Source organism: Anabrus simplex, chromosome 1, assembly GCF_040414725.1.
Source record: "Anabrus simplex isolate iqAnaSimp1 chromosome 1, ASM4041472v1, whole genome shotgun sequence".
Lineage (NCBI taxonomy): Eukaryota > Metazoa > Arthropoda > Insecta > Orthoptera > Tettigoniidae > Anabrus > Anabrus simplex.
The window spans coordinates 958,278,503-958,295,148 of NC_090265.1; the positions used below are offsets into that span (position 1 = coordinate 958,278,503).

The 16,646-nt window shown below is 38.4% G+C and overlaps 1 protein-coding gene across 1 annotated transcript in view; it reads left to right on the top strand.

The window, feature by feature from the left end:
- Window positions 1-16,646, top strand: part of nab (NGFI-A-binding protein homolog) — a 401,295-nt gene that overhangs the window by 330,571 nt on the left and 54,078 nt on the right. The window contains exon 9 of the mRNA XM_067136742.2: window positions 10,695-10,803. Within this exon, the coding sequence (XP_066992843.2) occupies window positions 10,695-10,803 (109 nt within the window). The remainder of the gene's footprint in view (window positions 1-10,694; window positions 10,804-16,646) is intronic.

Here is a 16,646-nt window from a genome sequence, read left to right on the forward strand (position 1 = left end):
ACAACCCCCCCCCCCCAATGGCACTACAGCCCTTGAAGGGCCTTGGCCTACCAAGCGACCGCTGCTCAGCCCAAAGGCCTGCAGATTGCGAGGTGTCGTGTAGTCAGCACGACGAATCCTCTCGGCCGTTATTCTTGGCTTTCGAGACCGGGGCCCCTATCTCACCGTCATATAGCTCCTCACTTCTAATCACGTAGGCTGAGTGGACCTCGAACCAGCCCTCAGGTCCAGGTAAAAATCCCTGACCTGGCTGGGAATCGAACCCGGGGCCTCCGGGTAAGAGGCAGGCACGCTACCCCTACACTACGGGGCCGGCACAGTAAAGCATAGCTTACACTAAAATAAACAAGAGGGACCATGTGCGAGGGTAAGAACATAATAGGTAAAAGAGGGCATCCTTTTACTGTTAAGTCTAAAGGGAAGGAGAATCTTAGCACTCAAAAAAAAAAAATAAACCCGAAATAAAATTAAGAAATGTAATGAGTCTAATGGAAGTAAGTTAATATTACATAAAATGAATAATACAGCAATAATAAATTCCATGAACAGGTGCCAAGTATATATCCGCAAAAAATAAGTTCTTCTGTTAAAGGCACTCATGAGGTAACATAAAAATAAATTGAGATTAAATGACACTTATAAGTTAAACAACAGTGACTCATGAGCAAATATGACAATATTTTGGGATTAAACAAAATTTATAAGTTAAATAACAGTGACTCATGAGAAAATATGAAAATGAATCAAAATAAAAGAAGATGTGTAGATTAAATAACAGTGACAAACATAATTGAATGCAGAAATGACTTTCTGTAATAGAGTCCAACCTCATATTAATTTATGTCCATCTAGCTATAACACATGTCAAAATTATTAAATGTGCACCAAACAAAAAATTGGAGAAGGAAATCTTACATTGAATTACCACATAGTTAATAAATATTTTTGAACCACAGATTGATACCCATTATACACGTCAGATAACTTCCCAAAGTCCTGAAGTGGGCACCATTATTGTTGAAAACTGAACATTTTCACTAGACTAGTGGTCTCTTTTTCCAATCTATAATAGTTAGTGAACTCCTGAAACAATGGTGAAAAATACTTTGGATGTAAAATCCTATTGGTGACCAAAGCAAAAATCATTATATATAATCGTATTATTTGCCAATATTGACCTATGGAGCAGAATGTTGGACTTGGACAAAAAAAAAAGATCTGAGTAGATTACAAGCAACAGAGATGCACTTTCTGCAAGGGATCTTGAGTAAAACAAGGAGGGACAAGATAAGAAATGAAACCATATGAAACACACTACAGATCAACCCTCTGAAAGAAACTATGAAGAGAAATAGGCTGAAATGGTTCGGCCACGTCAAAAGAATGGGACAAGAAAGATTACCAAGAAGAGCCCTGGAATGGACAGAATCTGGAAGAAGACTAATTGGAAGACTACGAACAAGATGGAAGGATCAGGTTGAGGATGACATAAATCGGAGAGGACTACAGTGGCAGTGATGAACGATAAAATGTGGGGAAAAAAGAGAAGATTGGAAGAGGCTCTGTGAATAACCTGCGTAAGCAGAAACGTATCAGGAAGACGAAGAAGAAGAAGAAGAAGAAGAAGATGATGATGATGCTTGTTGTTTAAAGGGGCTTAACATCCAGATCATCGGCCCAGAAGAAGAAGAAGAAGAAGAATAAAAGAGCACAATGCAATGGCATGTTACACCCACAACAATAGACAATGTCACTAAAGACAAAAGAAGTTGAGTCATAATAGGATGGACGCTTTTAGAAACGAAATGAAAATTAACATCTATGCCAACTAGATTTAACAGAAAAATAAAATATTAATAATTATAATAGGAAACTAAGATATAATGTTATGCCAGATCCAACTGCCAAAGAAAATATATGTTTAGTTTTACAAACATGCAGTTTTCAATCACTTGTCAAGACTTAATTTGCTTAATTTAATCGACTTCATTTGATGAATATTAGCTGAAGAAGGCCTCACAGACTGAAATACAGTATGTACTAACATACAGTATGTATTTATATCTATAAGTACTGAATGGTGGAAATATAAAACATTCCATTTTAATCGAGTAACAAACAAAATATCAATTCGGAAATCATAATCACACCAACAAACATGTTGAAAAGTACATTTGAAAAGTACATCTTTATAACTCCCAACTTTAATAATAATAATAATAATAATAATAATAATAATAATAATAATAATAATAATAATAATAATAATAATAATAATATCTTCCTTGAAAAACAATTTAACCATGGATTAGAAAATTCATAATGAACAGAAAATAATTTACAATTGGAGGGGTTAGAAAATATTTCTATAAGTGAACACATGTCAGATACCTTCCCTAATTCTTGAAGCAGGTACCATTATTGTTGAAAACTGAACATTTTCACTACACTAGTGGTCTCTTTTTCCACATGTATAATAGTTAGTGAACTCCTGAAACACTGATGAAAAATATTTTGGATGTAAAATCCTATTGGTGACTAAAGCAATTTAGTCCCTTGATGAAAATAGGAAGTTTTACTCACCAACACCCAGCAATACTTGTGTAACATTAATTTACTCCACATCACAGAATTATTAATTCCAAGGTTTCTTAGCTAGTTATACTAGCCAGGATGTTTGTATATGTTTGTATATCCTCATGTGTAGGTGAATCAGAGTTCTGGTTTGGTGTGGTTGAACGGAATTGGAGACTATCTGCAGGTGGTTCACATTTGTGTAATTTCTCGAAGTACTGCTTCAAGATTTCACGGTTGGCCTGTGTATTCATCTCAAGTGTTCCATCAGCGTGACGGAAACAAAGACTGGGCGGCTTGTAGTTCATCAGTTCTTTCTTAAATGTCCTGTAAAAATTTCATGTGTTGTTGCTTCTGAAATCATTATCGATTTCCTCTAATCTTTTGAGGTGGTGTACCCATTTAATATGTCTGATTGTTTTAGATGTTTTCCTCTGCATTTCTAAAACATTCTCAATCAATCAATCAATCAATCAATCAATCAATCAAGGAAGCAATCAATCAATCAATCAATCAATCAATCCAGTCGCCCAGGTGGCAGATTCCCTATCTGTTGTTTTCCTAGCCTTTTCTTAAATGATTGCAAAGAAATTGGAAATTTATTGAACATCTCCCTTGGTAAGTTACTCCAATCCCTAACTCCCCTTCCTACAAACGAATATTTGCCCCAATTTGTCCTTCTGAATTCCAACTTCATCTTCATATTGTGATCTTTCCCACTTATGAAGACAGTACTCAAAATTATTCCTCCACTAATGTAATTCCATGCCATCTCTCCACTGACAGCTCGGAACATACCACTTAGTTGAGCAGCTCGTCTTCTTTCTCCCAAGTCGTCCCAGCCCAAACTTTGCAACATTTTTGTAATGCTACTCTTTTGTTGGAAATCACCCAGAACAAATCGAGCTGGTTTTCTTTGGATTTTTTCCAGTTCTTGAATCAAGTAATCCTGGTGAGGGTCCCATACACTGGGACCATACTCTAGTTGGTGTCTTACCAGAGACTTATATGCCTTATCTGTTACATCCTTACTACAATCCCTAAACACCCTCATAACCATGTGCAGAGATCTGTACCCTTTCTTTAAAATCCCATTTATGCGATTACCCCAATGAAGATCTTTCCTTATATTAACACATAGATACTTACAATGATCCCCAAAAGGAACTTTCACCCCATCAACACTGTAATTAAAACTGAAAGGACTTTTCCTATTTGTGAAACTCACAACCTGACTTTTAACCCCGCTTATCATCATACCATTGCCTGCTGTCAAACTCACAACATTTTCTAGGTCACATTGCAGTTGCTCACAATCTTGTAACTTATTTATTACTTTATAAAGAATAACATCATCTGCAAAAAGCCTTACCTCTGATTCCACTCCTTTACTCATATCATTGATATATTGATATATTGATAAGAAAGCATAAAGGTCCAATAATACTGCCTTGAGGAATTCCCCTCTTAATTATTACAGGGTCAGATAAAGCTTCGCCTTCTCTAATTCTCTGAGATCTATTTTTCTAGAAATATAGCAACCCATTCAATCACTCTTTTGTCTAGTCCAATTGCACTCATTTTTTCCAGTAGTCTCCCATGATCCACCCAATCAAATTCTTTAGACAGGTCAATCGCGATACAGTGCATTTGACCTCCTGAATCCAAGATATTTGCTATATCTTGCTGGAATCCCACAAGTTGAGGTTCAGTGGAATGACCTTTCCTAAACCCAAACAGCCTTCTCTCAAACCAGTTATTAATTTTGCAGATATGCCTAATATAATCAGAAAGTATGCCTTCCCAAACCTTACATGCAATGCATGTCAAACTTACTGGCCTTTAATTTTACCCTTTATGTCTATCACCCTTTCCTTTTTACACAGGGGCTACTATAGTAACTCTCCAGATTTTGATATCACCATATCTGGTACAGCTCTGGAAAGGGTGGAGCACTTTTCGTACTTGGGAGTATTCCCTCAACGCACTGTATCTCTGAGAAGGATGTGGAAAACAGAATACAGGCTGCCCATTTGGCCTTTGGACGTCTCTCACATCACCCTCGGAATGCCTCTCGCTACTCACAGATAAATGCACCAACAAAGCCTACACGCTTGTAAATGCACATGCCCCAGTTAACATGACCGTGACAAGAACAAAGTTGAGAAGTTCTGGTCACAACTTAAACATGCACTCACCAAGATCCCTTAACACCACATCAAGATCCTTCTTGGAGATTTCAATACAGAAATCGGCAGAGAACGAGAGCACAGACACATCATTGGGAATTTCTCAGCACACAAAAAGACAAATGCCAATGGACATTGCCTAATCAACATATGTCAAATGGCCAACCTCCAACTAATATCCACACACTTTAAGAAACCACCATGGATGTTGACAACTTGGAAATCACCAATCAACCACATTGGGGAATACCAAATTGATCATGTGGCGATAACCAGAAAATTCTCTCCAGAAATTATGAACATGAGGGTACGCAAGGATTTCGTTGAGTCCGATCATCACCTCTCACATATCAAAATCCACTTCATACCACTTTGGTCTGTACTGTTTTTGTAGTGGTTGCTGTGATGTAGCTTCCCAATTATTTACTTTGTGTCTAAAGATGTCTCTTTCTAAAATGTCTGTTGAACTTATGTTTGCATTCTGAGGCCCTTTCAAAGTTCATTAAGCCAGGGTGTTGAATTCTTAAGTGAGGTTACATAATCTATTACCCTTTTTGTTAATCAATTTTCTGGTAATCTAGTGAGATGCTTGAAGAATTTCATTCTTCTTTTCCTAATGTCAATGTCCATGTTTGAGAACATTTCTGTTGTTTTGATTGATTGTAACCTGTAACTGTCTTTGGTGTATCTTGCTCCTAAGATTTTCCTAATGATCTTCCTCTCTTCTTTTTTTATTTATTCAAGTTCTTGTTTTCTGCTGAGTGCCAGTGTTTCACTTGCATAAATGACTGTTAGTTTTATGACTGTGTTGTAATGCTAAATTTTTTTATGTCTTGACATGGATTTTTTGGTGTAGATTATTATGTGCACATCTGCAGAAAAGTGAGAGTTTTGCTCACATATGAATACAAATGTAATTTCTTTTGCTATCTTTTGTAGCCCTTTGTTGTTGTTGTTGTTGTTGTTGTCGTCGTCGTCGTCGTCGTCGTCGTCGTCGTCGTCGTCGTCGTCATTTTAGTTAAACATGGAAAATAGATTAGGAGAACATGTCTTGAGTTGATTGAATGAAGTGAAGGAAGAATTAAGAAGAGGAGGTGTGGCAGGAAATAATATATTGGATATTTGTAGTGTTTACGATAGTGCTAGTTAAGGCAAACTGGATAATAATGAACTTGGTGATCACCATATTGCTTCAGATATATCTGATGACAAACTGGAAGACAAAGAACAAGATCATGTTGCTGTCCGGTATTTAGGGAAAGACAGACACACAACCTGAAACATCCATTGCCAACCATCTCTTGCAAAAACAAAGCACAGGAACCTTATAAGGTGTCTGCCTGGAGTAAAAGGTTATGCAAAGCACGTCACCTCCCCCATTGAAGCATGGAGAATGTTTCTTTTCTGTTGAGACTATATAAGGAATTGTAGAATGTACTAACAAACAAATGTCTAAATTGCATGAAAACTATGGATGAGAAAGAGACTCTCAAAACACAGACTCCAAAGAAATAACTGCTTTATTTGTTCTGTTCTACACTGCCTGACAAAAAGTTGAAGCAACCAGAAGGGGAGGAAGAAAAGAAATGCAACTTCATGTGTTAAGAGGGTATATGACATTATTTCAACAAATACAAAATCGAGTCAAATTTATAATAAAACTTAGTGGTACAAGCCCACTTATCAGTATGATGTTCCATCCCCTCTGGTCCAGATGCATGCAGTGATTCTGTTGGGAAGGCTGTCATAAAGCCATTGTGTCCTCTCCTGAAGCAAGCTGGCCCACAACTGTTGTAACTGTTCCTTTATCTCCTGGATTCTGGCATTGGGATGGAGTTGACGTCCAAGCAGGTCCTACACGTGTTCTATCAGAGACAGATCTGGGGATCTTGTTGGCCATGGGAGTACCTCAACATTATGCAGACAGTTCAGGATGAGCATTATCCTGTTGTAAAATACCACCACAATATTGTCGCATGAGAGGTAACACATGAAGATGCAGGATGTCCGTGACGTACCGTTGTGCCCTCAGAGTTCCCTCAATCACTATCCCCATGACCTGAAGTCATACCCGATGACACCAGGAGTAACACTGCTGTGCCTCTCCAAAACATTGGAAGAATGAAACTGCTCCCCTGGTCGCCGCCATACTCGCAGATGATGGTCATCCGGGATAGTGCAGAACCACAATTCATTGCTGAACACAATGTGAGACCATTCATCGGCAGTCCATGCTTCCCAGTCATGGAACCACTCCAAACATAGCCGTTTATGTTGTGGTGTTAATGGCACCCTACACATGGGATGATAATTCCCTAGTCCAGCTGCTCCTGTCTTCAACCAATGGTGTGGCATAACACAGAATGTTGCAAGGAGTCCATTACTTGTTCTCGGATGACAGGTGCAAATGTGAAGGGGTTACGATGTGCTTGGTGCACAATATGGCGATCCTCCCTTGTGGCAATCAGACATGGTTGACCAGAACCTTGATGATGAGTATGCCTGCCCTCATGTTCCCATGCAGTCCATGATCAGGCCACTGTCACATCCAAATGCCCCACAAATCTGGATACTGAACAATTCAACCAGCCTGTGAAATGAAGACCCCAATGAGGCTACTTTCAAACTCTGTTAGGTCTTGTTAACGCTGTCTCACACGAGCATGTGGCATCTCTGTGTCCTTCACAGTGATCACTCAACATCTGATGCTGTTCACACCCCTTATACACCCTACTAGGCCTAGAAACAACACTAAACAATTTGTTTTACGTTGCACCGACACGGATAAGTTTTATGGTGATAATGAGATATACCGAGCTCGATAGCTGCAGTCGCTTAAGTGCGGCCAGTATCCAGTAATCGGGAGATAGTGGGTTCAAATCCCACTGTCGGCAGCCCTGAAGATGGTTTTCCGTGGTTTCCCATTTTCACACCAGGCAAATGCTGGGGCTGTACCTTAATTAAGGCCATGGCCGCTTCCTTCCCATTCCTAGGCCTTTCTTATCCCATCGTCGCCATAAGACATATCTATGTCGGTGCGACGTAAATCAAATAGGAAAAAAAAAAGACAATGGGATAGGAAAGGGCTAGGAGTGGGAAGGAAGTGGTCATGGCCTTAATTAAGGTACAACCCCAGCATTTTCCTGGTGTGAAAATGTGAAACTACGGAAAACCATCTTCAAGACTGCCGGTAGTGGGGTTCGAACCCACTATCTCCCGGATGCAAACTCGTACCTGCGCGCCCCTAACCGCACGGCCAACTCGCCCGGTACAACACTAAACACAAACCACACTAATGCTCTCTAGTGGCCGTTCTACCTGTCACAGAGAATTGCAACTATAATCATTTACATACCCACCAATGATGTATATGTGTATGAAGTTGCATTGGCATCCGACCATTTCAGCTGAGTGCTTCAATTTTTTTATCAGGCAATGTATCTTTCAGGTGTTTTGGAAAGTTCTCATGCAAACACAGAAGATCTTTGGGCTGATGATGGTACAGCTCAAGAACTTCTTTGTCTAGAATGTCACTGAGACGTTTCCACCTTCTTATCCAAGCTTTCTGCTTTGATGACATCACCACCAGGAACCAGAGAAAGGAGGTGGATAAAATTACTCCTGCTTTTGAAGAGTTTGAATATTTTGTAATGAGATGCCAGGCATACTCATGAGTATGTTACAGTTGATGAAATGTTGGATTCCTTCAGGGGAAAGTGCCAAGTTCAAAAATTCATGCCCAGCAAGCCCACCAAGTATAGCATTAAAATATTTTCCCTGGCTGACACTTGCATCTATTACACATACAAAGTGGAAGTTTATGTTGGAAGGCAACCTGATGAACCTTTGTCAGTAGTAAACACCGCTGCAGAAGTTGTGAAACGACTTGCACAAGCCACTGAGAATACTGGACGGAACATTACAGTTGATAATTATTTTGCACCGGTTCCCCTTGCCTTACACCTGTTAAAAATAAGGAACTAACTGTATACCGTGACACAAAGAGACCAGTGCACTCAGCTATTTTTGCTCACGGCAAGGATATGCAACTTAAATCCTATATTTCTACGAAGGGGAAGATTGTCCTAATGCTACCTACCATGCATCAAGGGGAGAACATTGGTGAGACAACAGGTGACTTTTTAGAACATGACAAACAAAGGAGTTGATGTTGTTGATAGCTTAAAAAGTTTTTATACTGTCACCAGAAAAACTAACAGATAGCCACTGAGAATCTGCCATACTCTGTTAGATATTGATGAACTGAAAAATTACATCATATTGAGATTCAACATAGACAATAGAGCGCCAAGAAGAAAGTACCTGAAAACATTAGCATCCGAGCTGTGTAAACCACATCTCACCAAGAGAGCATCTATATCTCCAGATCCAGAGAGTGTTAGGAGAGTACTAGCAGCAGGCAGTACACCAAGAAAAGAAGATGGGAGAAAGATAGAACAAAGAAGAAAAATTGCTTCGCTGTAATATACTGTGGTGAATGCTCAGTGGCTATTTGCAAAGAACATACCTCAGCTGCATTGTGCTTGAGATGCAGAGAGAGAGTGCTGCATGAACAGAAAAACGAGCAAGGATGGAAACCAACACTGGTGGGTCAGAAGAAAAAGAGCTCAGTATTTAGAAATCCTGTGTGTAGCTATTGGATTGAAACATTAATGTGACACTGCACTGTAGTTAGATGTTTTATATGATTGTTGATTCTTTATGTTGTATTCTTGAATAAGTTAATATTATTCTGAATTTAAGCAGTCAATGAAGGTGAGGGAATCTCTCATCCATAACCACTAACATGACAATAAAATAATCTTGTGTCCTCATCCCGAGGTGGTGCAGCTCTTTTCAGACACACCCCCAATGGAGGTGAGCTGTATGAACCATTTCAACCACATACCAGCCCTCCTGACATTCTTAAATTTCTGGCAGTACCAGGAATCGAACCTGGGCCCCCAAGGATGGCTGATAATAACACTAACCATTGTACTATGGAAGCAGACTATAACAATAATATTGCCCATATATTTAGTGACAAAATGTACATATTTCCTTTATTTTCTCAGAAAAGGTATTATTTTCTTACATGGATATTTTAAAGATACTTCAGGACTATTAATTAAATTATTACTGTTGTTGAAACTATTTATATAGTATACTCATTGTTATGAATGTGAAGGAAATCTCACATGCAACCACTTATTTTTAAACAAGTGCGCGACCACTGTCACCCTTAAATAAAATCGTACCTCCTTCTGAATTTAACCTCAAGATGTTGATTCTTCCCTCTTACTTATCTTCTGTCCTTTCTTTCCCTCCTGTCTGTTTATTTGAGTTTATCTCATTTTTCTCTCAATTATTAAATTACTGTCCAACTAATTTTGCGGTATACTTTCAGTACCCTTCTTTTTTGTTTTAGCTATTTGCTTTACGTCACACCAACACAGATAGGTCTTATGGCGATGATGGGATAGGAAAGGGGAGTGTAAAGGAAGGGACTGTGACTTTAATTAAGGTACAGCCCCCCCCGCATTTTCCTGGCATGAAAATGGGAAACCATGGGAAACCATCTTCAGGGCTGCCGAATGCAAGCTGACAGCTACGTGACCCAAACCGTACCCTATCTTTCTGTCATGAGTCCATATCATTCCAGTCCTATCTGTCAGGGAGAATTATGATATAATACTTGAAAAGTAATAAATGTCTGTTGCTTTCTTTGAAACTATTCCTACTTAACAATCAAGGAGCCAATTTCTAATACTACCCAGAAATTTACTGATCAATCCAGACTCTCAGATGACTAAAAATGTGTTATCTATTTATAAAGACTCCCAAATTCATTGCATGAAATGTGTACAGATTCTGCACTGTGCAGATGCATACTCTTTGTAACAGTTAATACAAGAATGTTTCTTTCACCAGGCATTACAGAAGGAGTGGGCGAACCTCCTCCTGCTTTGACTCTGAGAGACCTGACACAGATGACACAGACTCGCAGCTATCATTCAGTAACACCAGTTCTCCCTCACAGGTAAAGTGTTATGTCCGCAAAGGCAAAGGGACATGCTAAATATATTATTAAGCTAAAGGATAGCAATTTCAGGGTCCTGAGAAGGGTTTGGCATTGATATGATACCATTTAGGATAAGTGCTCCAGTAAGTGGTACATTTTTTACATTCAATCATTGAAATGATCTAATACAAAGTTTTCCTCAGTTTATGTCTGAATTTCTTGGTTTAGTACACCAGAATATAACAACAGATACAAGAAACATGATGGTAGACTTTCTGTGTATTTTAACATTAATGAATGACCATTTTGTTTTATTTGTTGACTACTCTTGCTCTGATAAATGATCATAAATAAAAACAAGTTACAAGGACTTCATTTTATTAATTCTGTATTTTAAGGATATTTTGCAGCAATTTGGAAGTAAAGAATATAAGAGGGAACTAATAGCATACATTCAGGTATAAATAAGTTTTTACTGATCTGGAAATACTAACAAGGCACATTATAATTGTAGCAATCACGACATGAACTACCTATACACATGACTGGATAAAAGCTTGGTGGTACTTTTCTAAAATGTTAAGGTTATGTCTGGTTTTCTACTAGTTCATTCATTAGTACAGTCACTCTACTTGTTAGGCTCCTAACTTTCATACATCCATTCTGACATCTTTTGTTCTCTTCAAGTCTTGTCAAAGTTCCTGAAGGATGAAGAACTTTTTATTTTTAACTTTTCCATGAATTTATACCTTTCTATCCCAATATTATTATACATGAGACAAGAGTCTGCACAGTACCATAGATATCACCAGTCTTGGTGCAAACTAACTTCTTCTTCTTAGTTTTGTCCCGTAGATGCAGGTTCCACCCTGTGAGTCCTTAAACTCCATTTTGCATGGTCATAAACATTGTTTGGCCTCAAGCCAATGTCCCTCATGGCCGCTTTTATCATATTTTGTCAGCACGATTTTGGTTGTCCAGGTGGGCAGTCACTGTTGATGTCAACATAGAACATGAGCTTGGCAACTGTGCCAGGTGGTGCAGAACATTATAACTAAAACGAAAAGAAATGTGGTAACATGCGTAATCATATTTGCATAATGTTCTATGCAAGTACATTTTTTAAAGAAATAAGTAAATTATATTCAGGAAAGATGGGTCAAGAAAGATGAAATCTTCATGTAATACATTTACAGTGAGTGGAACCATTCATCTGAGACAGTTTATTGACTGCAGATTCATCCCAGGAGAGCCTCTGACATCTCAACATAGACTTTTGATCGGAGAGCTCTTGCTACAGTGTCCGTTAAACAACAGAGTCAGACCAGCTACGAAGATTAAGTGGTTAAAGCCACGAGATAAAGAGACAGTACAACCACTCAGTGATGATCCCAGAAGAGCCTCTGACATCTCAACATAGGCTTTTGATTGGAGAGCTTTTGCTACAGTGTCTTTCATATGAATGGTCTCTAATATCCTTTATAAACCTGACCTAATGCCTTTTGGATTTCTCTCCTCCACAGCCTGAAAATGGAATAGGTCAAGTTCAAGTGATAGCTTATTACAGAACCACCAATACTCTGGAGGGATTGATATGCAGTCTTCATGCAATACATTTACAGTGAGTGGAACCGTTCATCTGAGACAGTTTGCTGACTGCAGGGTCATCCCAGTAGAGCCTCTGACATCTCAACATAGGCTTGTGATCAGACAGCTCTTGCTACAGTGTCCATTAAACAACAGAGTTAGACCAACTACGAAGATTAAGTGGTTAAAGCCACGAGATAAAGAGACAGCACAACCACTCAGTGATGATCCCAGAAGAGCCTCTGACATCTCAACATAGGCTTTTGATTGGAGAGCTTTTGCTACAGTGTCTTTCATATGAATGGTCTCTAATATCCTTTATAAACCTGACCTAATGCCTTTTGGATTTCTCTCCTCCACAGCCTGAAAATGGAATAGGTCAAGTTCAAGTGATAGCTTATTACAGAACCACCAATACTCTGGAGGGATTGATATGCAGTCTTCATGCAATACATTTACAGTGAGTGGAACCGTTCATCTGAGACAGTTTGCTGACTGCAGGGTCATCCCAGTAGAGCCTCTGACATCTCAACATAGGCTTGTGATCAGACAGCTCTTGCTACAGTGTCCATTAAACAACAGAGTCAGACCAACTACGAAGATTAAGTGGTTAAAGCCACGAGATAAAGAGACAGCACAACCACTCAGTGATGATCCCAGAAGAGCCTCTGACATCTCAACATAGGCTTTTGATTGGAGAGCTTTTGCTACAGTGTCTTTCATATGAATGGTCTCTAATATCCTTTATAAACCTGACCTAATGCCTTTTGGATTTCTCTCCTCCACAGCCTGAAAATGGAATAGGTCAAGTTCAAGTGATAGCTTATTACAGAACCACCAATACTCTGGAGGGATTGATATGCAGTTTTCATGCAATACATTTACAGTGAGTGGAACCATTCATCTGAGACAGTTTGCTGACTGCAGGGTCATCCCAGTAGAGCCTCTGACATCTCAACATAGGCTTGTGATCAGACAGCTCTTGCTACAGTGTCCATTAAACAACACAGACCAACTACGAAGATTAAGTGGTTAAAGCCACAAGATAAAGAGAGAGCACAACCACTCAGTGATATCAGGGCTTATATCGTCCAGGACGTGCAGGAGAATGACAGCAATGCTCCAGATCAAATGTGGGAGATTCCAGAAGTAATGTACCAGCAGAGCAAGGCATCACCTTGGAGTTTCTAATGGCAGACTGAAAAGAGACAAGGAAATCTGGTGGTGGAAATATAATGTCCAGGAGGCACTGAAAAGGAAAAATATTGCATTTAAAGCATGGTGGAGAGAGAAGACTAAGAGAGTCGTAGCAATAGCTAAAAGTGAAATGCAGCAAGGCCTCTATGATGGTTTGGAGACACTTGGAGACATGGGTCTACAAGGTCGCTGCTCTTACGTCATTAACAAAACATGCACTGAATGGGTGGATCTTTGCTTAATTTAAATAGTAGTGTGAAAATGTCACTTGTAGGGTAGTTGGAGTGTGCAGTTTAGTGGGCTTGACAGATTGATAGTTAATAGCAACTTCTGCCTTGGTGAGGAAAGCAACACCTCGTTTCCCTAGTATGCTGCTTCAGTGATGCCTAGGCCATCAATGACAGCTGATAGCAGAGCTGTTTAGGATTCAACCAGCCTATGGGCTGACTACTCAACATATACGAGTAAGAAATTGATTTCTTACTGTATATCAGTTAACGAAATTACTGTATACCAGGTGTATGCATAAGTTTTTGCCAGTTTTTGTGGTAAATAAAACATGTAATTTTCAAGGGAAATTCATTTTTTGTATATTCAAAATATTAGCCATTGGTTTCTACACACTTTGCCCATCTTTCAGGTAAGTTATGAATACCATGCAAGAAAAACTGCTTGTCTTTTGTGGCAAACCATTCGTAGAGCAATTTTCCAACTTCCTCGAAATTGCTGAAGTGCTGCTCTGCGAGCGCATGCCCCATTGATGCAAAGAGATGATAGATGGTGCCAGGTCGATGGAGTACGGCAGCTGTGGAAGGATGTCCCATCCAGTGATTTCAAGGTGTCTGTCACTGGTTTTGCTGTGTGAGACAGCACATTATCATGTAACAAAATCATTCTGCCATTTCTTCTGGCCCATTCTGGTCATCTTTTGATCAATGCATGATTTAAATTAATCACTGGGCTTCAAGAGTTCATAATACACAATACCGCTCTGGTCCCACCAGACACAAAGCATGGCCTTCTTGCTGAAGCGATTTGGCCTTGGTGTTGGAGGACCGGCTTTGCCAGGTGATAGTCACGATTTTCTCTGCTTTGCATTTTCAAAATAAATCTATTTTTCGTCACCCGTCACAATTCAGTACAGAAATGATTTTCTTTCATGGCGTTGAACCAGCATTTCACAAGTGACTTTGTGATTTTCCATTTGCCATTCATTCAAATCATGTGGGACCCATTTACCAAGTTTATTGATCTTCCCCATTGCTCGTAAACATCTGCTGATTGTTTCTTGTGACACATTCAATGCTTGTGCCAATTACTGTTGAGCTTGAGTTGGGTCATGATCCAGTAACACCTGCAATTGCTCATCTTCGTACTTTTGTTTTTCACATTGAAATCACCACGTTTAAATTGTCAAAACCATGTCTCACATGATATCACAGCAAATAAGGTTAATGAATGTGAGATAAATACAACTAGACGAGATAATAGGGATCTAAGATTACATGGAAAATGGTACCAAGGAGTGAAGAGAGTAATAAATACAATGAGACAGAAAGATCTGAGCAAAACTTGCTTCCTAAAACATGCCAACACAAAGAAGGCAAAACAGTATTTCCTCACAGTTTCAAATGCAGTGAGATCAATAAAACTGCAAGAAGAAAAATTCATGAGAAGTTGTGGTCAATACCTAGATTTAAAAAAAAAAAAATTGTTTATAAAAGGGCTTGTGGCATTTAAGACCTACGCTTAAAAGAAGGGCAAGCAGTACAGACGATGTAACTAAATTAAACAGCAGGCTTATGGCTGTTACCTGCACAAGTGTGCGTGTGTGCGTGTGTGCGTGTCAAGTGGAAATCTCAAACCCAAGTGACCTTGGAAATAACTGTAAATACTAGATGAATCAATTTAATGGTTAGTAAAACATGCTACCTCTCTGTAGTCATTTTAGTTTTAAGGGCCCTAATAACCCACCTCATTATGGATGACATTATATCAAATGTTAGTTTCTGAAATGGATTACTCTAAGAATATATGATGTATATGATATATATCATATATGAAGATAGAGCTAAATTTCACTTTGTATGTATTTATTCTACCAGAATTGATTTTATGTGCAATAATGATTCATTTTCAAATGGTACTGGTAATGAATAATTGCAACTTAATTCAATATTTACTCAGGATGAGAAACATGCAGAGTATGGTTGAAAGTTTTGAGAAATATTGGTAAAGTGGATAGTATCTTGGTATTCATTGTTATATCTTTTTGACTCTTACTGTTCTCGCATTATATCTCTGCTGCTGATTGACTATTGCATTTCTAAGAAAGTGGAAGGTCTAGAAGCATTGATGCTGTAATGACATATAGATTTTCATAGGTAATTTAATGTAGTTTTTTGTACAATCATTTATTATAATGTACAATAGTTAGTTTTTAAGTATTTGTGTACAGACAGCTGTTTAAAAATATTATTTTTTGTAAAACATTTTGTTACTTGTTGGATAACCCTCGTAAGTTAAAATTTTTGACTTTTGTAAAAATTAAATTATGTGTGTATATTAAAATATGTGTGTATATTTTAATTTTTAAGAAATCAAAAAATTTTATCCTATGAGGGTTATACAACAAGTTACAACATGTTTTCCAAAAATGAAAATTATTCAAAATAGGCTATTGCCTGTACACAAATAGTTAAAAACTAACTACTGTGCATTATAATACAAGAATTTACAAAAAACTATATTAAAATACCTTAGAAATGCAATGGTCACTCAGCGGCAGAGATATAATGCGAGGACAGTACCTCACATCTCCTCATTTGCTCAAGGCACCCAATGATCTTACGAAGTTAGTCCTTGTGTCTACAGGCTGCATTGCATTGTAGCATGGGAATATTAGAAATACAAATTATGTCCTCAAAATTATACTTGCCCTGATAATGGACTATTCTCCATATTTGTACTTCTAAGATTTATTAAAAGATCACAATCACTTTAGCCCTAAATATTACTCTCACATTTAATGTTGTAAAACCTATAAAAATACAAGTAGTTCTAAGATGAAAAATGGC